The sequence below is a fragment of the Plectropomus leopardus genome, chromosome 2, assembly GCF_026936395.1.
Source record: "Plectropomus leopardus strain MGB_pleo_1.0 chromosome 2, ASM2693639v1, whole genome shotgun sequence".
Taxonomy (NCBI): domain Eukaryota; kingdom Metazoa; phylum Chordata; class Actinopteri; order Perciformes; family Serranidae; genus Plectropomus; species Plectropomus leopardus.
In genome coordinates, this window is record NC_142177.1 from 25,080,594 (window position 1) to 25,106,961 (window position 26,368).

Below are 26,368 nucleotides of genomic sequence, written 5' to 3' on the forward strand. Positions count from 1 at the left end.
GAAAATAAAAAAAGGCTTTATGTGTACAAATATTTCCTCACAAAAAAGATAACTGTCATATATGTGTTTTCCAGTTCACTATCTGACATCCCAAATAAAGACAACATACTTTCTGCTGTTCAAAGCAGCCACTGCGGAGAATGTGATGTAAACTCGCCCTATAGCAAAGAATTGACTTTTTCATTGAACGCTGCTTTGCTCTTCCTTTTAAGGAAAGCCAGGGCAGGCTCATTTCCCATCATCGCTGCATGTAAAACTGGAAGCAGCAGGGAAAATCACAGGCACTCTGACGTTTTCTCGGCCACCACCCACAGCTGTATCTCATGGTTCGGGCCGAGCCAATCAGAGGAAGGCTGGCTGTCTGGTACAGTGCTGGCTGGTCAGCGATGAAGGAGGCTGGCAGATGAGCACCTTCAGGCTTGTTTATTTCAGTTTGCATCTGACTGTGACTCATTCAATTTTTGGGAAGAGGGGCCAGCTACAGTACCCCCTAAGGCAAATCAAAAGTAACTGGATATGTCTTGATTTTTATGATCAGTTCAACCAAAAAGTTGAAGGATTTCTAGTCACCTAAAGACAAAACAGAGATAGCTCTATTCTATATTAAAAAACTTCAGTGTATAAATAAATGTTATTAATCACTAGTTGTAAATTAGTTGCCATCTTAAAAAATGGTCTTCCTTTACTTTTGATTTGATACCACTGAAATTATAATCTTAAATCAATGCGTTTTTTTCTTATAACCCCTCACTTTTATTTTATCATTGATCTTAAATTCTATGTCTGTCTCTCTATTAGTCAGCTGCGGATGTCCAGCAATGTTCTGTCAACACACTCACTCTAAAGATGAGATGATCTCTCACTCATTTGCCTAATATATTCAGAATAATAAGAGGTAGTGGCATTGTTGGTCTAAATTTGTATTCTGGAAGAATACCAGTTACCAATTATACAGAGTTATGCAAATTACCCACTTGACTGGATCACATATTAGCTGTATTAAGAGTCATTAATTCAGCTGTATTAAAGAGGCCAATTATCATGTGTTACAAAACTATGATGGACATGATGTGACATTTAGAATGAGAGGAAAGGCTTTTGTTGCCTCAAAAACTGCTCCCACACTACCTATGTGTTTTCATCAGCAGAAAAGTACCAGACAGTACTCACTGCGTTCTCAGGACCTCTTTATGCTCTCGGTCCCCAATGCTTGGACAGAAATTGGGAAAAGGGCTTTTGGGTATTTTGCACCCTTAGCCTGGAATTTGTTGCAGATTGGCTTGAAACCCGGGGAGCTGGTGTCATTAAATGTTTTTAAATCCAAAATTAAAGACTTAGATGCAGATTCTATAGGATGTCAATGTTTTTTTTAGTTTGCCTGGTTGTACAACTGACACACTAGTTCTCTTTAAATGCAAATTTTAGTGCTTGTGATTTGTATTTTGTCTCACTCTGTGTCTCTGTCTGCAACTTTGTTTCCTCACTACTGACTGTCTTGGCCAGGTCTCCCTTGGAAAGAGATTCTTAATCTCAATGGGACCAACGTGCTTAAATAAAGGTTAAATAAGTAAAATAATTTTTTTAAAAAAACCAAGAAGCTAACATCAGAGAAACATCCATAAAGCAACACCAGCAGGAGAGTTCAGCCTGTTGTATTAATGCAGTGCGCTGTCCATGGTGCTGATCAGGGCTATTTGCCTAAAATGTGCTTATGGATGGGACTAATGAGATGTTGAAAATGGTGGGAGGTTGGAATTAATTGTTTGACACTAGTTTTTAGTATGCCTCTAATGTTATAATGCAATCATTCTGAGAAAACAGAGAAAATAAAATGTATTTTTTTCTGAAACTAAAATGAAGCTTTTTAGAAGATACTGCAATAAAGTGGCATTTTCTTGATATTTCATGACTTGATCATTGATTCAATAAACACTTTGAGTTTTTACAAGACTAAACAACTTGAACCACATCTACAATACACTGTGGCCATCATAAACATTATTAAAAAAGACCACCAAACCTTTTAAAACAAATATAACAAAGAGTGTAGCTGCTTAAGTTTGCACTAATTATGGGCTCACGATTCCACATTTTTAGGCTTATTATAGTATTTATTATCTTATAAGATGGTTCATTTATTACAGGTTAGGCTATATTTTGCTTTAATTTTGTGTCTAAGTCATGTGATCCTATATTGTTTGCCCTTGTTTTAATGTATTGTTATGTATTTGGGTGTATATATATATATAGACCTAAGACAAATTGCCTTAAAATAAGGTTCATCTTATCTTATCTTTTCTCATCTTATCTGTGATTTGTTAAGGCTGTAAATGCTATTCTTATGCTATTATAAGAAGTAGATGAGCCGTCAGAAACCCCACACTGTCGCCCACTCCGGAATATGGAAGCCCCCTCTCAGATCAATGTTTATCGATTTCATTAAGCTAAAATAAAGAGTTGTCAACGTGCCTGAAGAGCTGCTGATATGTGACCAAGGTCGAGCAGCTCAGCCGAGTGACTGACCTACAGCGCCACCTGGCTGTTTCAAATATCACCCACAAAGCACCAAATATTCACGACTAGATTTACTGATTCAAATATGCGGCGTTAAAAGACCCCCTATTGTCCCAAAAAATACAAATTGAATCCCTAGAACACACCAGGCCTGTTTATCATTATAGTTGATGCAATGTGTGCACACAGTATCAGACTGATGCATTAACAGTGAGCAGGCTTCCCACCATCGGAGGGATGAAACCTGCCCTGCAGGAAACAGATTCTATAATCACATTTAATATGCAGTGTATTTATTTAAAAGAAATACCTTTAGCAGGCTCGGCGATGAATGCTGCGACACGCTGGGCTGTTTGGTTTCCACTGGTGGGTACGTTGAAATAAAAAAAAGACAGAACAGTTTTCCGTTGATAGCCGTGGTGTCTGTTTTCTTCAGCCTGACTACTACTGAGGTCCCATCTGGCTAATTACCTTGTCAATAATCTTGAAGGTAATACCGCGAGAACGAGAGTTGCGCCTAACTCTCCTTAATTAAGCCAAACCAATTCTAACATAGTCGTACTGATTGCATACCTTGCACATGTATATAGATCTATCTAGTTATTTAATCTATTTTTTCTATTTTTATTATTTTGAATAGTGAGTTGATTGGTTCTCCTCGTCCATAACATTTCATTGCATTGCTGACTGTGTGTTAACTTGCATATGACAAATAAACGAATCTGAAATTAGCTGTAACAACAACAACAACAACAACAACAACAACAACAATAATAATAATAATAATAATAATAATAATAATAATAATAATAATAATAACAACAACAACAACAACAACAACAACAACAACAACAATAATAATAATAATAATAATAATAATAATAATAATAATAATAATAATAATGATAATAATAAAGTTTTCAACACGAGATTTTGACACAAGCCCGCTAGATTAGCTGGCAGTAGTAGTAGTAGTGGGAGGAGGAGAAGAAGTTGTAGTAGTAATAAGAAAGAGAAGAAGAAGAAGAAGAAGAAGAAGAAGATAGGAAAATAGTAGTAGTAGTAGTAGTAGTAGCAGTAGTGGTAGTAGTAGTAGTAGTAGAAGTAGCAGTGGTAGAATAGAATAAAAATAAAAATATCCGCTTCAGTAGTGCATATTTTCAAACAAATATGCAGTTATTTTAACAAACAAATTACAAGCGTGTACCTGGAGCCTTTGGGTACCTGAGGGCCTGGGGCAATTGCCAAATTTGCTCAGTAAGTAGTGTAGCCAAATATCAGCACTGATATTAGTTATCCGTGATTTTAGCACAAGTACTTTAACAATGGTATCTTTAGTCTGGACCACGAAAATCAACCTGCTACAATCAACATTTAAACACGGTAAATTCAGCAACTCAGCACTCATCTGTTTACTATTTCATGTGGAAAGTCTGCAACAACAAAGTCAATGCAACAACCACAACTCTCCATGTTTTTGTTTTTTTTTTTTTTAGATTATAAACTAAACAAATATTTACAATAGTTACATAACTACAACTATCCTCTTTCAACTAAAATAAATAAAGGACAATAAAAATAAATAAATAAATAAAATTCTCCAAGTATGAAGCTGAAGGTTTGAAAAGTTTTTTTACTGCCCCCTGCTGTATGTCAGCGTACAAGCGCATTCTGATAAACGAACGGCGAATTATTATATTATATAAATAATAATAATAATAATTTATATATAACATTTCGTGCTCCATTTTACTTTAATAACATTACTATTATCATTTACGAAATTAAGAAATGTGATTAAAAAAAACCCCAAAACTATTTCCCGGGTTTCTTCGATCCACAAAACAGTCGCACCATATCCGGTCCGGCTGTCAAATCTCTCCGTGACCGGCACGTCTCGTGTAGTCGTGTTTGAATGTGGCGTGCGTGCATCACAGCGCTAAAACGAACTAAATTTACGTCACAAATAAACTTAATTAAACCAGAAAGTGTTTTGCGACAGCTAAGTTCACGAGCTAACTGCCGTGGTTTGGACGTTTCTCGCTCAGCAGCACTGAGATTCATGTCGAGTGAACCGAAGAGGCTCCGCACTGAAAACATGACCGTCAAAAAAATCGGGACTCACAATGGAAGTTTTCACTGTGATGAAGTTTTAGCCTGTTTCTTCCTCAGACAGCTGCCTGAGTACAAGGTGGGTTCGTGATGCTGCTATAAAGGGCCACACAGCGATCATGCGACTTTGTGTTGTTCCCCAAATGCTGCTGTTTCAGTGCAGTTTGTGTCGTTACAACTTAAATTTAATTATGTTGATAAAACGGCGTTTCTTCAGTCTGCATTGACTGAATTTTGGATACGTTTTTATTTTATGTTTCTGTCACATAAGCCATGTCATGTTGTAACACTCCACATGGGGGTGGTGCTGTACAGATAATGGAGCTCATTGCAGTCTAATATAATATAATACCTATGGGTCAAAGAGGAAATAAGGTTTTCAAGCACCCCAAAATTTGAAAAAAAAAGTGGATTTCGCCTTTTTTTTTCCTTACTGTACATTGTAATCAAGTTTCCCTCGGATCCGTAAAACGTCTTAAAATGCATTGAATTCATCCATGTAATAATAAAGCCTTTATTGGTATTAAATTGACTTAAATTAATCTTTCTTAAGTCTTAAAAATGTCCAGGAAGTAGTATTATATTTTTCTGACGTTGCACATTCTCAAAATAATTGGTAACATCTATTTTTTGTGTGAAATAATTTAATTAATTACTTTTCTTAAACTCATCCTGATGGAAGTCTAAGCACTGGAATCCCACATGCAGAGTGAGGAACACAAATCGCACAGAAATCCAGCCAGAAATAACAGATATTTCCCATTTCTGTTTGTAAACTAAGAAAAATGATAAACATTTGGGCAGAATGAAATTGTCCCTCTTCGATTTTGGCTATTAGAAAGTTGGTCTTAAATTGTAATCTGAGTGGCATGTATGATGTGCAATTTTAGTAATTTTTTTTTTTTTAGTTGAAATATTAGATGTTTTTAACATGATTTACACAAAAACACCCCCCGCTCTAAAATGTCATTCACTGTTACATCTTATATCCAAAGAAATCACGTGAGGTTTACTAATAGTTACATCAATTTTTAATTGTAATTTGATTTCTTGAAAGCTCACCAACATCATAACAAACACTGGATTTTATTCTATCTGTCAACAAAAGGTTTTATAAGAAATTGGATTTTATTTAAAATGCCATTAATGTTTTTTTTTTTATTATTATTATTTATAGTTGATTTGCTCACTTACTGATTGGTGCAATTTTAATAATTTTGTGTAAACATAAGTATTTTTTTGTCATTACATAAATATTTGTGTTACACAGAATGCCTTTTATTAGAAGTGCACCATAATTGTCATTATTGCATTATTATTGGTATGTCTGGATCATTAATGACCAAGATTATAATTATTATTATTGTCTTTATATTCCACCAACAAGCCAATTGGAATCAAATAAAGCATTGGTACATTATTTTGTGTTATGGTGCAGAGTTTACATATATATATTAATTCAACTATAATCATATATTTTACATTTTAGAAAAAAGAAAATCCCATAGCAAAAGGTCAGTGAAATAAAGCTAAAACATTACACTTCACAGCCACTAGAAACAAATTCACACATTTCCCTTTAGGTGTATAATGACTTATAATCTAAACGTGCCTTAATGTTGTAATGAGAAATTACAACGGCAGTTTAGCATGACCAAGACTTTCCCGCATTTTATCTACGGCACAATCCCTGCCCCAGATGTAAACAAAGTTGCAGATATCCTCTGTTACAGGACATATCATTTCATGTAATTATATTGATTGCCATTTATTGGCTACTGTATATGTTAATATAGTCAATTTTCTGGACGCTGAATTGAGAAATTGTTGAGTTAGTCTAGCAAAATAAATACCAGACTAACGGGTATCATTTATAAAAAACATTTATAAATGCAGTATTGTCATAAAGCAGCTTGATTCATTGATTTGCAACATAGCCCATGTAGAACCAAATTAGAGAGCACACAAAGTGTAAAAAATGTGACAAAACCTCGACTGACAAGTTGATGGGAAACCTTACACCACTAGACAACAACACAATTTGAAAAACTACAATATTGTTTTTTTCTGATACTGTTATAAGTTAGTCCACATCAATAATGTAAAAGCAGTATCATGTTTTGATGAGTGAGAAGCAGATATGTTTATTAAAACTCCTCTTTAATCACATAATGTGAACTGCTAGACAATTTTCCCCTTCAAAAATTTGTCACTTACAACATTGATGTTTAAAGCTAGTATAATCCAGACAATAATTCAGACACCAATTTTATTATTATTTAAGAAAAGAAAAATTAAATGATTAAAACTCCCATTTAGTCAATGTCTACACAGGCAGGAGGAGAAGACTCTTGTTGCCATTTTCCCCCAAATATCCTTTAAGATCAATTTTTCCAGTCCAGCACAGCATCACTCACCCCAGATCGCTACAGAACAACAGCGGTGCAGTTGGGCTCCAAACATTTTTGGAAGCCGTTTGTCTTTGGGTCATCTGCAGTCTACTTAGTGTTAAGAATAAATAAGTTTAAACTGCAATTTGTCTGTCTATATTACGTTAATCTGATATTCTCTGAGCATGTTCAGTAGCACCAACCCTGACCTTACTCTCTATTTCTTGTTAAGTCTGCAGAATAGCTTTGCTAAAGCAACATGCCTTTGAAATCCAGTTTATGAAAGTCATTATTGTGCACTTGACACTGAAACAGGAACACGTTCCTCTTGAAATCTGCACAGATTTTAATGCCGAGCTTCAAATGTCTTTCACCAATGACTGCCGATTTCCTCTTTTCTTATTGTACTGTCGCTCAGAGGGATCTTTGTCTCTTTCTGCTCTTTCAGTTGTCAGTCTCTTTGAACCTTTATACAGCGATTTGTTCTACATGTACAATTCAAACCTTTCATACAAAACCCATGAATTTGTCAAGAGGTCCATCTGTAACCTAAAAGCTTCGAAAGACCGTTCAGAAATACAGAGTAGTCCTCTCAGCCATCTGACTGTTCGGTACAGTGAAGCTTGATTGGGTACAGACGGTGCCCAATCACGCTTTTGAGGCAGGCAATTTCAAACTTTTGGACGTTAGTGTATGTGAGCAAAAATTACAGACTGTGCCCATAAGAGCTCAAAACCTTCCACAGTCCTGCTTCCAGTTGGTCCAATTAGGGTCACACTCTTTATAATAATCAGTTTTGGCAGAATTTGGCTATTTGATAGAAAAGGTTTAGAAAACTTAAATGAGGCCTATAGATAAAGTCCAGATGTCATTTCTTTCCTGAAAATCTATGAGATGCTTGATTATAGAAGATTGCAGATCTAACAAACTTTCTATTCATTGCACAGGATGCCGAGATCATTCGGACCAGGGACCCCACACAGCTGGCGGAGTGCGACATCGTTGTAGACGTTGGAGGAGAGTTTGACCCAAAGAGGCATCGCTATGACCATCATCAGAGGTACAACTTTTGGCAGTTAACCGCTGTAAAGAGATGAAGTTTATTACGTTTTTGGTTTCAGTAGATGTTTGGATTTTTATTCACTAAGTCTGGGGCAAGTATGAATATTTATTGTTCATCACCTTCATGGCAATCATTGTGGGTATATTTTAATATGGCAATTTATTATACAGTGTTTCTTTTTAAATCGGTGCTAAATTAATACTTTAGAAACCATAAATTACTTAGTTTCTCACAGAGTAATTTAGTGAGATGTTTTAATGCCTGCTGAAAATGAGAGTTCACGTTTGACTTTAAATTACCATGGAGTCCAGTGTGGTGGACTTCAGCCAACGAACTTGATGTTTTATTCTTTACATGAACAGATTTTGTAATACATGCATAAATCACTGTTGGACCATGGAGTGTTTTTTCTGCTCTCTGATCACTCAGGATTTATGTGAAGGTAAAATAAATGCACACCGTGTTTTTAGTGATTCTAAAACTATCAGACATTGTGAAATATGCCTCTTTCACGTCGATCATTTTGACACGTCACAGCTGCAAAGCACAGGGGTAACAGATATTAATGATGGATGACTCATTCATTCAGATTTGTCAGTAAGCCATGTCACAGAGCCAGCTGCCGCAACTACTCCAACAAATTACACCTGAGCTTTTCCTGCTTTAACCTGTTGTGTATCTGCTGTGAGAAATCCCAGCTGTCTTGGTGTTCATTAGAGATATTATTGGCCTATATAAGCTTAGTGCAAATATATCTGCATTGGCTGTAGCTGAAACAGTTGTGTAATTGGTTTGTGGATCAGTGAAAAATTAGGTGGAAAACTATTTTGATAATTGATTTGATTGTGTAAGTTAATTTTCAAGCAGAAAATTATAATTTGCAAATATGGGGATTTGTTGCTTTTCATTGTATTATCATTTTTTAAACTCTATATCTATTATCTTTGAATTGTGGACATTTGATGAGACAAAAAAAGATATTTGAAGTCTCCTCAGAGACTGGAAAATTACAACAGGCATTTTTCACTACTTTTATTTTTATAGACAAAATGATTGAAGACGATAAGACAATGATGAAAGCAATCTTTTGCTGCACTCCTATGAAAATGTCACCTTTGGCTTTGGGGATTTTTTAAAAAACAAAGGCAGATTAATCTGTAATGAGTATAGTCTTTTGTTGTGGCCCTAAAATCAGCTTATAAAACAGATTTTTCATCGATATCGTCTGTGATTCCTGGGAGCATCTGGTTTACAAGATAAATCAAATGTATCATTTGAAATGAGACTTCTCAAACCCTTTAACAGTCACAGTAAGAAATGCTGTTTCAAAAAATGATACGACATTATAGACCATAGAGTATGTTAACAAAATGCATCCATTTATTCAGAAAAAAAACAACATTTTCTTTGTACAATGTGTTTAAAAAGAGCAAAAGTGGTTGTAATATAATCGAATTCTGGGGTTAAAGTAACATCATATAATAAACATCTAATAATAAATAAGAAAAAATAAGTAGGTGCAAATAAAAATAAATCCAGTCGAAAAAATTTGTGAGGAATTACAAAAAAATTGCAATATAATATAATGAAAATCAAAAAATACAATTCACTTAATACAATAAACAAATGAACAAACAAACAAACAAAAAAAATAAATAAATTCACTTAAGTACTGAGTATCAAAAACTATGATAAAATATGGTATAAAAAACCAATAATAAGTTCAGTATGAAAAATAGAACTGAATACAATTACAGTATGATTATAATAACAAAATCTAAAACCTCCAGTCCAGGTTAATGGGCAGGGCTGATGTGCCGTGACATCACAAATGATGTCACCAGTCCAGCTTCATGGGCAAGACTTATGTGCTGTGACATCACGAATGATGTCAGCAGTCCAGCTTCATGGGCAAGATTTATGTGCCGTGACATCATGAATGATGTCACCAGTCAAGGCAGGGATTATGCCTTGTGACATCACCAATGATGTCACCATCTGTTTCAGAGAGTTTATGAATAGAACCCCTGGTCTGCGTTCAGATCATCGTTCCCTCCAGTCTCTGGAGGGAGTGTTGCTGGACTGCTCTGATGCCCGGGGCCCAGCCGCTGGCAGCGCCTTGCTTCATGCTACATGTTGGGGGCCAGCTGTTTCGCGTAGGGCTCGGACAAGCCAGAAGTGTCCGAGCCCGCAGCGCAAGCGCGAAACTGACTGAGACTGCGCCAGGCTGACCTTGTGGAGACCAGAGAACCAAGCGGGTGGGTGGGTGGCAAAGAAACAAACACATCAGTCACCATGGACGGTTACATAGTGGACGTCGGAGGAGCTGTTTACATTCAGCCATTAGCCGAAAATCACTGCAATGTATCAACAGCTGGTGACGAAGACTGACGGAGGTTAAACTGAGTTACTTAATGATACCTTCAAGCTCCATTCAGTTAAAATGAGCACTAAGCAAAAGTCAAGTTCTCACGATGTGTTCAATGCGACCCTGTAAGATTTAGGTTTTGGCGAAAAACAGTCAATAATAAACAAATCAATAATACTGGCATTCACCGTATAAGTGGCAAATAATTTCATTTTCATAATTACAAGACAGATTTTTCATCGATATCTTCTGTGATTCCTGGGAGCATCTGGTTTACAAGATAAATCAAATGTATCATTTGAAATGAGACTTCTCAAACCCTTTAACAGTCACAGTAAGAAATGCTGTTTCAAAAAATGATACGACATTATAGACCATAGAGTATGTTAACAAAATGCATCCATTTATTCAGAAAAAAAACAACATTTTCTTTGTATAATGTGTTTAAAAAGAGCAAAAGTGGTTGTAATATAATCGAATTCTGGGGTTAAAGTAACATCATATAATAAACATCTAATAATAAATAAGAAAAAATAAGTAGGTGCAAATAAAAATAAATCCAGTTGAAAAAATGTGTGAGGAATTACAAAAAAATTGCAATATAATATAATGAAAATCAAAAAATACAATTCACTCAATACAGTAAACAAATGAACAAACAAACAAACAAAAAAATAAATAAATTCACTTAAGTACTGAGTATCAAAAACAATGATAACATATGGTATAAAAAACCAATAATAAGTTCAGTATGAAAAATAGAACTGAATACAATTACAGTATGATTATAATAACAAAATCTAAAACCTCCAGTCCAGGTTAATGGGCAGGGCTGATGTGCCGTGACATCACAAATGATGTCAGCAGTCCAGCTTCATGGGCAAGACTTATGTGCCGTGACATCACAAATGATGTCACCAGTCCAGCTTCATGGGCAAGACTTATGTGCCGTGACATCACGAATGATGTCACCAGTCAAGGCAGGGATTATGCCTTGTGACATCACCAATGATGTCACCATCTGTTTCAGAGAGTTTATGAATAGAACCCCTGGTCTGCGTTCAGATCATCGTTCCCTCCAGTCTCTGGAGGGAGTGTTGCTGGACTGCTCTGATGCCCGGGGCCCAGCCGCTGGCAGCGCCTTGCTTCATGCTACATGTTGCGGGCCAGCTGTTTCGCGTAGGGCTCGGACAAGCCAGAAGTGTCCGAGCCCGCAGCGCAAGCGCGAAACTGACTGAGACTGCGCCAGGCTGACCTTGTGGAGACCAGAGAACCAAGCGGGTGGGTGGGTGGCAAAGAAACAAACACATCAGTCACCATGGACGGTTACATAGTGGACGTCGGAGGAGCTGTTTACATCCAGCCACTAGCCGAAATCAACTGCAATGTATCAACAGCCGGTGACGAAGACTGATGGAGGTTAAACTGAGTCACTTAATGATACCTTCAAGCTCCATTCAGTTAAAATGAGCACTAAGCGAAAGTCAAGTTCTCACGATGTGTTCAATGCGACCCTGTAAGATTTAGGTTTTGGCGAAAAACAGTCAATAATAAACAAATCAATAATACTGGCATTCACCGTATAAGTGGCAAATAATTTCATTTTCATAATTACAAGACAGATTTTTCATCGATATCGTCTGTGATTCCTGGGAGCATCTGGTTTACAAGATAAATCAAATGTATCATTTGAAATGAGACTTCTCAAACCCTTTAACAGTCACAGTAAGAAATGCTGTTTCAAAAAATGATACGACATTATAGACCATAGAGTATGTTAACAAAATGCATCCATTTATTCAGAAAAAAAACAACATTTTCTTTGTATAATGTGTTTAAAAAGAGCAAAAGTGGTTGTAATATAATCGAATTCTGGGGTTAAAGTAACATCATATAATAAACATCTAATAATAAATAAGAAAAAATAAGTAGGTGCAAATAAAAATAAATCCAGTCAAAAAAATTGTGAGGAATTACAAAAAATTGCAATATAATATAATGAAAATCAAAAAATACAATTCACTCAATACAGTAAACAAATGAACAAACAAACAAACAAAAAAATAAATAAATTCACTTAAGTACTGAGTATCAAAAACTATGATAATATATGGTATAAAAAAACCAGTAATAAGTTCAGTATGAAAAATAGAACTGAATACAATTACAGTATGATTATAATAACAAAATCTAAAACCTCCAGTCCAGGTTAATGGGCAGGGCTGATGTGCCGTGACATCACAAATGATGTCACTAGTCCAGCTTCATGGGCAAGACTTATGTGCCGTGACATCACGAATGATGTCAGCAGTCCAGCTTCATGGGCAAGATTTATGTGCCGTGACATCATGAATGATGTCACCAGTCAAGGCAGGGATTATGCCTTGTGACATCACCAATGATGTCACCATCTGTTTCAGAGAGTTTATGAATAGAACCCCTGGTCTGCGTTCAGATCATCGTTCCCTCCAGTCTCTGGAGGGAGTGTTGCTGGACTGCTCTGATGCCCGGGGCCCAGCCGCTGGCAGCGCCTTGCTTCATGCTACATGTTGCGGGCCAGCTGTTTCGCGTAGGGCTCGGACAAGCCAGAAGTGTCCGAGCCCGCAGCGCAAGCGCGAAACTGACTGAGACTGCGCCAGGCTGACCTTGTGGAGACCAGAGAACCAAGCGGGTGGGTGGGTGGCAAAGAAACACACACATCAGTCACCATGGACGGTTACATAGTGGACGTCGGAGGAGCTGTTTACATTCAGCCATTAGCCGAAAATCACTGCAATGTATCAACAGCAGGTGACGAAGACTGACGGAGGTTAAACTGAGTCACTTAATGATACCTTCAAGCTCCATTCAGTTAAAATGAGCACTAAGCGAAAGTCAAGTTCTCATGATGTGTTCAATGCGACCCTGTAAGATTTAGGTTTTGGCGAAAAACAATCAATAATAAACAAATCAATAATACTGGCATTCATCGTATAAGTGGCAAATAATTTCATTTTCATAAATACAAAACAGATTTTTCATCGAAGTACCGAGTATCAAAAACAATGATAATATATGGTATAAAAAACCAATAATAAGTTCAGTATGAAAAATAGAACTGAATACAATTACAGTATGATTATATTATGATTATAATTATAATAACAAAATAACAAAATCTAAAACCTCCAGTCGCCGCCTTCCTCTTATTTAAATATATATATCCTATATATAAATATATATAAATATATAGAGGGGAGGCGGTGAGCTTCACCTCTGCCGCCTTCCTCTCATTTAAACGAACGGGCGAGTTGCAAGGAATTAAAAATTACTTGGACAGGACCTTTCACAGATAACACCACCCTTCCCCCAAAAAATCACAAGGTGCTTAATATGAAAAACAAAAGAGACAGATAGCAAAATTACACAGCACAGGGCTGACAAGTTCAAACAAAGCAGCAGCAAATAAGATGAGACAAACAAACAACAGGTTATTAGCATTTTGGACAGGCTAAACAAAGGTTGTCTGAATAAAAAGGGGTCCTTATCAAAACCATTACTGATATAATATATTGACACAAAAGAGGCTATGGGTCCATATATTTTTCTTTTTAATTTTATAAAATCTCTAATATTAATATCAGTGTCCGCCTAAAAGTCCAGTGTCAGTCAGGCTCTGTTTTGTTTTCACAGGTGAGAAGAATTGGCAAAAATCTATTAAGCTGTAAATGTTGTGAGGCCAGTGTGTTCACGAGGTATCGATGTACACATTAACCTTTAAAGACCTCGCTTTAAGTTTTAATCTCGTTATTTCCCCTCTCGTGGCTTCTTGAACTCAAACAGGATTTCGGACCTGTTGCTCTTTTTTTTGTTGTTGTCCAGAAATCAAAGTTTAAAGAATCATATCCACATTATCTGAAGTGGAAGGATGAGAGTTTATTTCTCTGTGGCTTCTCGTTCTGACATCCTTGAATAGTGTTGGACCCTGAAGGAAGACGCTCTGTTTATTGCTGAATTTCCTGCCAAAATTCCGTCCGAATGATTTCATTCACTCAAAGTCTCATCACGTTGAGTAATCAGCCAATTCCAGATGTCTTGTCAGCTTAATGTGCTGATGATAATCAGTGATAGCTTTTATGACCACGGTGATAAAGATATGCCAGGGCTCTCTTCCTGGCAGGTGGTTAGTGATAATTAGTGCTCTTTCAATTGAATGCCCCCCTGCTGCTGGTTCACGAGGCACAGTGGCTGCCACAACACTGTCAGGGGCCGCAGGAGAATGTGGCTGTCACTCACATGCACAAGATGGGATGTACTGAAAGTGGGCTCGGGTGCTGGAGGAAGTTCGAGAACAATTAAGAGTCCTCATTTTAATTTAAGAACAGTGACAGTGCACAGATGAAGTTGACAGCAATATCAGCACATCACAGTGAGAACTGCAAGAGCCTGCCTTGAATTTAAACCATATAAGGGGGGTTCAACATTTTAGGGAATATGCTTATTTACTTTTTTGTTGATAATTATATTAAAAAAAACTGATACTACTATCAGATCTGTTTGATATGAAGCTGTGGCCAGTAGCTGGTCAGGTTAGTATTTATAGACAGGAAACTTCTGTCCAAAAGCAACTAAATCTGCCCTACCAGCACCTTCATGGCTCACTGAACAACATGTTCAGTTTACACTGCATAAAATCCAGTTAAACAGAAAAACAGAAAATGTGTCAGGAGAGGTCAAGAAGCCAGAAGCTCATGCAAACAGACCCCCCCCCCCCAAAAAAAATGAAGAAAAAATAAACAATAACCCCTAAATTGAAAAAGTAACTGGTTATTAAACATGATCATAAATAAATGAAAAACAACAAAACCAGAAAGTACATAGGATGCAATACAAAGTGTAAAGTAAAGAAGAAATATTTATACATACGTATGTCCAGAAATAACTAAACATTGTGAATTAACTGTAATGATAATTTACTTTTAATTTCTGATGACAATGAGCTCCAAAACCAAACCATTATGTCACAAACCAAAGAGTAAAAACACCATTTCGCCATTATTCTCACTGACTAGAGGCTTGTTGTCACCGTGAAGTTGCCGAGCAACCAACCAAGACTCCAGCACAATGACTATATCTAAAGATAAACATTACAGCTCTTCAAAAGTGAAGCAAAAAATCTTGATCACCTCCCAGTGGCAGGCTGCAGTATAGATCATAAAGTAAAAAAAATCAAAGCACAAACCAAATACATTTTTCCCAACAATTGTTTCTGTCAGGTTGTGTTGTTCATATCACACTGCTGTATGTTAAAGATTTGTTTTTCTCCGATAAGTTTAGTTTAATTTAGTTATTTCTTGTTTTAAATGGGCATTTTGATGTTGTGATTGACAGCTGTGTGTGTCAGTCAGTGTTGGGTCAGCAGGTTGTGTGGGTGGGAATAATGGATGTATAAAAAGAACTGGACACAGCTTTGGAGGCAAGCCTCTGGTCATTACTATGAAATCTGCTCATTGCCACATTAAGCTGAAAAAGTTTGACCCTCTTGGTATAAAATTACCCGGATTTTCCAAATCTTTGGGCCCACAGAGCAGCATACCAGAGACTTTCACTGGCCGAGCCACTTTTTTTAGCCCTCCACTAACATGAATGAGGATGGCGGGAACGCGATACTGTGGCTCCGCTTCTCGATGAATACAGCGCAGACTCTGACTCCAAAAGACAACAGTACAAGATGGCAGGGAATATTTTGGCTTCATTTTTGTACTGTGGCAGAAAGTCATGAGGGGTCATCCATCTTTATAAACCATCTATGCCACAGGAAGTCACTGCGACCATTCAGGAAAAAGTCCCCGCAAAACAAGAAGTAGTCCTTCAGACAAAACCAAGCTAGCCGTCTCCAGTCTTTATGCCAAGAAAAGCCCAAAATGTTGAACTGTTCCTTTAAAAACAGTTTCAAAGACAGTTAATAAGGAATAATTTCTTGTCTTTAATCCAAACTTTGGAAAAGACTATTTAGTTAATGTGATTACCAATGATTTCCCCTCAGACTCAAACCTGAAGACAAAAAAAAGAGGAATGTGAGAAACTGTAGCTATGGAAAACTTTTATCTTTGACATTTCTTATAAGTTCCTTAAGCAGGGAAGAGGCTGTAAGAGTCGGAGGCATGAGAAATGTTCTCCAAATACTGACTGAAGGTTAATAAAGCACAACGGATTAGATCTGGTAGAGACTGTGTGTGAGGTCGCTCACAGTAGAAACTGCACTCACTGCTCCCACTCAGGGAAAAAAATAAAGCAAGCAAACACATTTTTGCAACAATGATGAATGTGGTCAGCATTTTGCAGTAGCTCCACCAGCAGAGAAATGTAATAGCTAAACACCTTGGTGTTGTGACATCATTCAAGTTTCTTTCACTGGCTGTGGAGTCATCATTTCCTTGTATTCACCAAAACTGCATAACGCATGATAACATGGTCTCAGTAATGGAAAAATGAGTAGAGGAGGTTTCTTTGAACTTTGCTTCCATTTATTTATATGGTTCATGACCATAATGACATGGTATGGAGCACAAAACATATAATAATAACAAAAAAACAATACAAAGCCATAGGGCAGGGCATGGTCAAAATACAACAAATATTGATTTAACAACAAATATTACTATTATTATTAGAGAATATAGAAAAAATAAAATCAGAGGAAAATGATAGTATTTTTTTGCATTTTGACAAGACAGAGTCAATGAGGAGAAAAGTCAACTCCCCTCACTTCTGCTCATTACCAGCCATTTCAGTTCGCACGAATGCAGCCACCTCTTCCAAGTTTGTGCTGTTTCCTCTTCTGCACAGATGAAGTTTTCTGCACAATCTCTTGAAAGTCCTTATACGTATCACCAAACTGTGTTTATGCGCTATAAGAGAAATAATTTCTTTGTTTCCAAAACTGATTCTGAAGAACAATTTCCCCAATCTATCTACACAAGGCATTTTGTAGAGGTTTGTTTAATTTATTCACTGAAGTTCAACTGAAATGTCAAGTTTATTCTGGACATTTAGACATAATTCTCTCAGTGCAAAAAAAGAAATCCTCCTCCTTTATATCCCTTTCACTAATACTGAAAGTTCCACTTAGTCCTCGACTTTTTGACATTATTCTGGTAATGCAAAGTAAAAAAAGAACTTTCTCCTCTCATTTCTTCCCCTTATGCCTGGCTCAAGTACTTTTACTTACACTATTCATTACATTTTTTTCTTGGTGATCAACACATACTCTGTTTATCATTTGTATCAGTAATTTACATCCTATATCTGACTTAAAATTTGTACACAGTAAAAAGGAATACAGGGATTGTCTTAAAACTTCGACTTTAATCTTGAAAGATTTCGACTTTCTTCCCATAATGCAAGAACAAACAATACTGAATGCTCTGTTCTCCACTTTTTGACGTTATTCTGGTAATGCAACAAAAAAAAAAAGAACTTCCACATGTCAGTTTTCCTCTTATGCCTGGCCCTAATAGTCCTCCATACACATAAATCCATTAAATGAATGTGGCATTAAAGTTTTCTCTTGGTGATCAACACATATACTGTATATGATGTATCATTTGTAACAATAAATTACATCTTATATTTAATGCAACGTGTGTACACAGTAAAAATGAATACATTGATAATTCCTCTCCTAAAAATCTAATACGGAAGGATCGATGCCAACCCCAGTCTTAAAGCACTGGCTTACAAATATTAAATTGTTCTCAAATCTTACTAATCCTGCGAAAAGAAGGGGTTAAATCAGCAGAGAGTCAGAGACATTACAGTTTCTGAAGTGTCGCTATAAAGTCATGTAGTCGTCTCTACAGTCCTGAGGGTCACAGTCAGATCTAACTGAATTAGAAAGGAGCGTTCCTCGACCTTTGCTTGTTTACAACCACAAGGAAAACAGCAGTAGTCAGAGAGGCATAGATGGACAAAATGTTCTCAATGAATGAAATAAACACAGACCAAGGTCATTATGACAGGAGCGATGAGTTAAAGCTGAAGAGCCCATCTTGTCACATTATTTTGATTAAAAAAAAAAGTCGACTTTAAAGCTTATGTAAGCCCAAACTGCTCTGCCACAGGAACTCTCCCTCTGCAAGAAAATTTTCCCATCACTTATGGGACTTTTGTGCTCAGAATGATGGGAAATTACTGACCAGTTACAACAGTCTTTTCATAAGGTGCTTGAATATCTCTTCTGAGGCGTCAAGTAGGGGACAGATTCATGCAGCATCATTTTGTGCACACAGGATGCAATAAAGCCATTCTTTCTAATAAGCGTAAGGATGTGGTGCAGCTGGTGCAGTACGGGAATCGTAGTCAGTATTACTCAATTCTTGCCAAAATCATCCCAGCTCTTGGTTTTATCCCCTACTTTACCTTGATTTCGTCCTATGTGGTAAATGCTAGTTTGCCATCTTTGACTTCACACCAGTCGTTTGAGGAACTCTCCTTGGTGTGCTGGAAATTTTCTTCAGCCATTCTCCGTTTCAATCTATCATTTTCCTCTCGCTCATTCACTTCCATCTCCTGATAATCAGCATAGAAATGCCTCAGCTTGGCCAATTAGTCCTTTAATGGCTGTGATTACCCCCTGCTTCCCTAGCATGTCACTCATTCATTTGACGGTCTGTTTTCCGCTGTGCTGCAGCCCAAGCATCCTAATTAAGCCTGAATTAAATGACCAGCGGTGGCTGGGTGCTGGAGCCCACCCATCTCAGCACGTGGCTGAGGAGAGACCTCCGGTGGTTTTTCTTCGCGTGTTCTCACGCCAGAGCACGCTTTCTCTCGCTCTCTCTCTGGTCAATGCAAACACGCTCTCTGAAGCTGAAGAGCATTTATGGATTCAAGTCCCCTTTTATTGACAATGAAGAAAGAAATAGAGAGAGCTGCACTTGGTCAAGTCAATAAGTGATAGTTCAAAAATAAGGCTCTCTTCAAGCATTGGGCAAGTAGTCACATAAGAATTAAAAACAATGACTGTCCAGCTTACGTAATCTAGAAATCGATGGTATACATTTGCAGTCTGAAACTCTGATTCTAAGTAAAAATGCATTATTTTTTAATCAATTAATAAAGGATTTTTACTCCAAATCGGACTGTACCACAGACTCCTACATCAAGTAAGCTGTACAGTCATTGTGCAGATCATGTGCCTTTTATTGATATCTGATTGACATCCTATAATATAAGTTGAATGGTCTGTTTATAAGCAGAACACTGATGTTAAACCTTTTGAAACCTGGATTGACATTACTTTTCTTGTGCTGCAATAAGATGTCTTTCAAAAGTATATAAACCTCTGAGCTCTGAGCAGATTGGTTTAATCTCTTTAAAAAAATGGAAAAAAGGCAATGAGCGACTTGGCAAGAAATGACCTACAAATTGCAAGATTTAGTAGATTTAGAATTTCTATTTTTTAAAGCTAGCGAATAAATGTTTAACAATTTTTATAATCATTATTTTAAAGGCTTTTTGTAGCTTTTCACCAATTTCTTGCTATATTTTGGGTCATTTCTTGTTAAATTGCTCATTGCCTTCTTCTCTCGATTTTCTCAGATTTCAAAAGATTAATGTCCTGAGCTTTGGCTTTAGTATTGATTGGTTAGATATTGTCTGCCTATAGACTATGTAGTGTTTCTTACTTTTTACTACAAGCTCTTTTACATTTCCTTTAAATGTTAGCGACATGGTAGTCAGTACTGCTATAACACCTGGCAAACAAGTGATCACTTAAGCTCATAATTTGATTTAATTAAAAAATTACATAAGCAAAGCAACTCTTCTAATTCTCTTCACTGCTAAATCTGTTAAGGAGGCAATAGATTTTTGATTATTTCCATTCTTGATTAAATGTTATGTCTATAAAATGTGAAAAACGTAGTTTAAGAGTAGTTTAAGATATCAATCAGAGTTTCCCTACTTATGAAAACTTATGTTTTCAAATTTCTTTTTGTGTCGGACCAGCAAGCCGTAAGCCAAAGATATTCAGTTTACAACAAAAATATGGCATTTAAATAATTAATAAGGTACTACACCCATTTTCAGAATACATTTATGTTATTCCTGTGGACAGTCCAAAAATATTAGTTAACAAGAACAACACTTGCAAATCTAAAAACTAGAGTGCTAAAACTCCAATTTTGACCTTGTGTCACATAAAGTCTAGAGCTGCTCCGTAGACAGTGAGTGGTGAAAGATGTTCTAGATGACACTGGGAATGATCTGAGTATATGGGCACATTTTCCATTTCAGAACTGAGAAGACCTAAATAGAATAAAGCTCATTTGGGTATAAAAAAACACAAAAGCAGACTCCCATTCATTGTCTATGAAGCAACAACAGACTCACATGTTTCAGACTTCTGTGGTTGTTGGCTTAGACAGAGACAGTAGCTCATCTTCACAAATAATAATTGAACTTTACAAGGCCCTGGCCATAACATATTGGAATTCTTTATTTAGGATGTTTTCCCTTTTAAAATCAATCATTTGAAAAAAAAAATCACTAGATAATTTGATAGTAAAAAAAGATTTATTAGTTATAGCCCTCATTTAGTTTGAGTCAGATAAACCACTTAATATTGAGCAATATTGGCTGACATTGTACATACTGTACAAGCTCTGGGCAGTTTTTTAATACAATGACCATTTTCACCCACTGTGAATAGAATATTGTCTTCCTGTTAAAAGGCAATTTCTATTTCTGTTGCAGTCGGCTAACATAATGTCTTGTCTTTGTTCAGGACCTTTGCGGAGAATTTCCACAGTCTGTGTCCAGAGAAGCCATGGGTGACCAAGCTCAGCTCAGCCGGTCTGGTCTACCTACACTTTGGTCGTCAGCTGCTGGCCCAGCTGACGCAGCTGAAGGAGGGCGACAAGCAGCTGGAGGTGCTCTTTGACAAGGTGAGAGGAGGAAGATAACTGATATATAGCCGGCAGTGGATTAGCGACCATTGTGTTTTATTCACAGCACACTGGAGACAGATGCTTCCCCTCGCCGCCTTCGCATCAAAAACAAATATAGGGGCAACATATTGGTGGAAATTGAATATTATATCCATTACTATGTTTTCATTATTTATAAACACCTGCAAATAAAAATTGCTACGTTTTAATTATGTTAGAATAGGCCTTTTATATCTACCTACAGTTGCGTTCTCACATTGGCCGCCATAGCTCTCCTACACACTTCACACATGGGAGAAGTTTCAGTCCTCGACCTTTTGGCTAGATTCCACTTAATCCTACACACTGGACCTTTTAAGCTGCAGTCGGTGATAATAAAAGTCACCTTTTTTCATTTTTGCTGAAGTTCAAGAGAAAGATGATCTGTGAAAAAAAAATCTTTTAAAAATATTTCAAATTTTGTATTTTTTAATGCAGCTGCCAAGTCTGTGTTAGAGACTCCTCAGCTCTGAGTGGCTGTTTATCGTAAACTACAGTAGATTTTAACAAATGGTATTAGAGGCAAGAGGAGGAGGAGGTGGAGGGACATGATTTTTTTTCACAGACTCGCTGACTCATATAATACTGTGTGCATGTGGTGACAGTTCAGTAAATATGACTAAAGATGTTTTTCTGAAAGTTATTAACTGTAGCTCCAAGTAAAAGTAGTAAATCATAGAGTAGAAATACACTCATTCAAAAAAAAAGTACAATATTTCTTCTTGAGATGTAATGGAGTAGAAGTATAAAGTAGTAGAAAATGGAAATACTCTATAAAACTACAAGTACTTGAACATCATACTTAAATACTGTACTTGAGTAGAATACATGCACTCATTTACATTCACTGCTGGTCCCTGTGTGCAGAACACGGAGATTATTTATCATGAAAGTTTAGTTTGTGACATTTAGCCTTTGTCACACAGTTTGCAGTAGAGTGTATTAAAAAAAGATGCAGACAGGATGTGGCGAAGTTCCTCTGCCAGGCCACAGCACACAAAACATTATGATGGCCAGGCACATTAATCCAGCCGAATCATAGGTCACCATAAATATTAGCACCATTAACTCATATTATCATTTGCCTTTTGAAGTGACAGTTTGTTTAAGCCCCATGTAATCCTTTTACTCACAGCTGGGGCTTTATTTATTTTATGATGTTGCATGTCTTGTCCTCAGCCAGTTTAGATAAACTGAATCTCTATCTGTGCCCCAAAACTTAGTTCCACTTGTAAGCCACTTGCAAAGTGTCAGCTGTTTGGTGATTGGCCTTCCGATGTACTGAGGAGTCGGCTTTTCAGCCCTAAATATGTCTCTACTTCTCTGCTCCTCTTCTACATCTTTCTGGAGGTTTGCCATTGAACTGTAAAATAGAAGCAATTTGTCTCTTCCTTTTGGTTTAACGACCGAGCTGTGCACTTTAGCCCTCAGTAACTGCCCACACACTGTGACCAAATGGATTTCAATCAGAATAATGTAATCCCAGTACATTGCTCTCTCCTGAAAGTCCCGTCTTCCTTAACTTCTCTGGCTTGAAAAAGGGACAGTCAATTCTTCCTTTTTAAAATTAGCATAAACATAAAACAGCCATTCCCCATGTCATTACAGTTTCCTAACCTCTCGTTCCACGTGTCTCTTTCAATTCCTTGCAGATGTATGAGAACTTCGTGGAGGAAGTGGATGCTGTAGACAACGGCATTTCACAGTGTGATGGGGAGGCCCGCTACTCTGTCTCCACCACGCTGAGCGCACGTGTCGGCCACCTGAACCCACGCTGGAACAGCAAGAGTCAGGACACTGAGGTGAGGAATTGCACGAGTGTGAATGTGTACTTGTACTTAGCACACAGACTGTTCTGATGCAGCATTTTTATCATATGTCTTTTAAACTTAAGGTCACGGGTTACATTTAATGTGTCTGTGATGTCAGATTATATAAGAAGATATGAGAGTGCCTGTAGTTTTAATTTTAAAGCCACATGACTTTACAAGGAATGAAACATCAAAAATGCCCCTCAGTTTGCGGATATTGCCTATTTCCTTTGGATTTTAGGATTACAGGGTAAGTGGATAGATTTAGTCGAGGGAGTTAATGTTGATGAATATACCAAGTGAATGTCTCTGCATCATTGCAAGACATTTCATTAGAGGGAGGTGTGAGAATGTGTGAAAACTGTGTTCACAAGAATAAATCAGGTTTCCCTCGCTATGGTATACATCAAGATTTCCTCAATAACAGCGGGATACTGAACAGCAGCAGGTTTTATGACCATCAAAGGCTCTGCTCTGTGGATACAATAAATGTGTTTTATAATCGCCTCCATCCTACAGTACGACTTGAGGACAGTATTTCGCTGGGTAAATTATTATATCTGTTTAAAAAAAAGACATAACTCTGTAATGCTAAACAAATTCTTTAATGGTTGCCAGATTATTCAAAGGACTTAAACAGGCGTAATGCCTTTTTTCTCTTTTGCTCTACTCAGATCAGAGTTGACATTTAGCATCCAAAGAGGGGATTTTTAGCTACAAGACACATTGAATCCAAGGTGATAACATGTTAAATTAAGGAACACAAATTTCTAAGGCGCCACAACAACTGTGTTTATTATCAATTATTATGGTGATTAGTTTCACAATTATTTGTTTAGTTAATTAAAAAAAAATGTAAAAGAGCAACAAATCATTGGTTTGGGAAAGATTGACATTTGGCATTATTGCTCAAAGAATTACTAATTATTAATTAATTTATCATAGTAGTTGCTCATTATTTTTTGTAAATTGACCAGTCACTTGATCCCCTTATTGTTTGTTGAAGCCCCATTATATCCAACATGATCCCAGACAGACAACAACAAAAAACAGAAAGTTAAAGGAACAAGTTCACCCTCATATCAAAAATACATATTTTTCCTTTTTGGGTGTGAGTTGCTAAGTTTTGGCGATATTGGCATTTACATTCTCTCTAATATAATGGCACTGGATGGCTTGTGGCCAAATCTCCAAAAAATATGTTTGAAAAACTCAACAGAAATGTCTCTTTCCAGAAATCATGGCCTAGTTACTTAAGATAATCCACGGACCTTGTTGTGAGCAGTTTTATGTAGGAACTATTTTCTGTCTACCGAATTACACCCACCAACCTGCACAGAAGGAAGCATGCACCTATTCATGGATGAAATGCTCATGCAAGATCAAAACGTTAATGGAATCTAACTCACAACAAGGTCTGTGGACTATCTTGAGTAACCAGGTCATGATTTCTGGAAAGAGACGTTACCGTTGAGTTTATCAAATGTCTTTTTTTTGGCGAGTGCCATCTAGTTCCGTATATATTGGAGAGAAGGCAGACATCTCTGCTTCCAATATCTCCAACACTCGAAAACTCACACAGAAACAATCTAGATGGATAAACAGCACTACAGGTATAATGAAAAAAATTATATATTCTTGAGTTTGAGGTGAGCTGTTAAGTTGAACAACAAAGAAGTCTTTAAAACCAAAATTACACCAGTCATCAACAGAAAACATCAGCTCAAGGAAACTTTGTTGTTGATGACTCAGTACCTTGTCTATTGTCACATGGATGAGACCTTTACCTGAAGTCTTTGTTTGACATCTTTATATTGATAGTAAAAAAAGGGCTTTTTTGTCACATCATTAATTATAATCACACACAAAGGACAACCTTCAGTGAAACAAAAATGCAAGATAGGTAAGAGCAGGCAACAGTGAACATGTGCAAGGCAGCTCAGTCAGTTTTCAGAGCTGTGCAGAAACAACAGAGACCCAGAAATGGCAGAAAAGCCGAGTGTGACTGTTCTGTCATTAGTGCGGGAGGGGAATGCCTGCTGGGAGCCAGCACCTGTTTCCTGCATGATGATACCTGCAGTCTAGCTTTCTATACATGGTAACCATTTTTTTCCATCATTGGGGCTGTCTCTGTGGAGTAGCTGGCCTATTGCATTTCAATTCACATGATTGTGATTCTTGGCTTGGCACTTTTCCTCCCAGTCCCCCACGAACTCACACCGCAAGGCAAGATAGCTCAGAGGCATCAGAAAAAAAGGAGAAAGGCTTTTTATAGAAAACTGTTTTAAAGGTAGACTGGCCCGGTGAACTCTCCACAGTGGCTGTATGTGATAATTGAACAACTTAATGGATTTTCATCCTTTCCATCCACGACTGTTAAAATTCAGGGACACCTCCACAATGAGATGCATGCAGATCAGACGTCTGCCTGACAAACTGTGCGTGTCTGTGTGTGCATGTGTTTGTGATAGCATATGTTTGTGTCTGTCTTTCTTTCTCATGCTCTCTTGAGTTTCTGCTCACGAGACTATGAGAGAATGAGGTCAGACTGAGTTTTCTGCAGGACATGACAGGAGGCAGATGTGGCAGGGCTGCAAGGAGATGTTTGGTTTATCTGGCACACAGTCTCACTTTAAGTATTTGACAAGAAACTGTACTGAAATACAGAGGTGGATGAACTAAAATTAGCAGTTTTTATTCATTAAATTCACTTATTAGGTCAAGTCTGTAGTCAGAAAGACTGAACTTGTATTTGAGTTTTTTGATAGGAAGGATGCAATTTAACAAATTTCCAGTTGAGAGTATGAGACCGATGTACATAGAGTTTATCAATTCAAATCTTATAGATCTACAGTGTTATTAAAATATTGAGTTTCGAACATTATAAAACCACACTACAATACAAACATGGAAGGCACAATGAAAATACTCATACTGCAATACACATACTACAGGACATATACCACAATATATATGTACATCAAAACATATACCACATCACACAAGTTGCAATACATATACCACAATACATATGCTGAAATACACATGCCAAAATACACCAATACATTTCAAATAATACACTGAAGCTGCACTGAAAAACTTTTCAGTGCAATTTGCTAAGAGTGCGTACAGCTCTGGTTTGC

The 26,368-nt window shown here is 37.0% G+C and overlaps 2 protein-coding genes and 1 long non-coding RNA gene across 4 annotated transcripts in view; 2 read left to right on the plus strand and 1 right to left on the minus strand.

Moving 5' to 3' along the window:
* The window catches only part of LOC148190219 (uncharacterized), a 28,481-nt gene extending 26,586 nt beyond the window's left edge, over positions 1 to 1,895 (plus strand). For both annotated transcript variants that reach the window (XR_015779064.1, XR_015779065.1), the window contains one exon: positions 213 to 1,895. This is a non-coding gene — a long non-coding RNA (uncharacterized LOC148190219). The remainder of the gene's footprint in view (positions 1 to 212) is intronic.
* LOC121951036 (mitogen-activated protein kinase kinase kinase 12-like) overlaps positions 1 to 2,964 on the minus strand; it is a 35,523-nt gene extending 32,559 nt beyond the window's left edge. The window contains exon 1 of the mRNA XM_088089014.1: positions 2,825 to 2,964. The gene's annotated coding sequence lies outside the window, so the exon portion shown is untranslated. The remainder of the gene's footprint in view (positions 1 to 2,824) is intronic.
* Positions 2,965 to 4,366: 1,402 nt separating this feature from the next.
* The window catches only part of myg1 (myg1 exonuclease), a 33,990-nt gene continuing 11,988 nt past the window's right edge, over positions 4,367 to 26,368 (plus strand). Inside the window, exons 1-4 of the mRNA XM_088089111.1 lie at positions 4,367 to 4,705; positions 7,964 to 8,076; positions 21,213 to 21,372; positions 23,067 to 23,216. Of these exons, the coding sequence (XP_087945237.1) occupies positions 4,430 to 4,705; positions 7,964 to 8,076; positions 21,213 to 21,372; positions 23,067 to 23,216 (699 nt within the window). The 5' untranslated portion in view covers positions 4,367 to 4,429. The remainder of the gene's footprint in view (positions 4,706 to 7,963; positions 8,077 to 21,212; positions 21,373 to 23,066; positions 23,217 to 26,368) is intronic.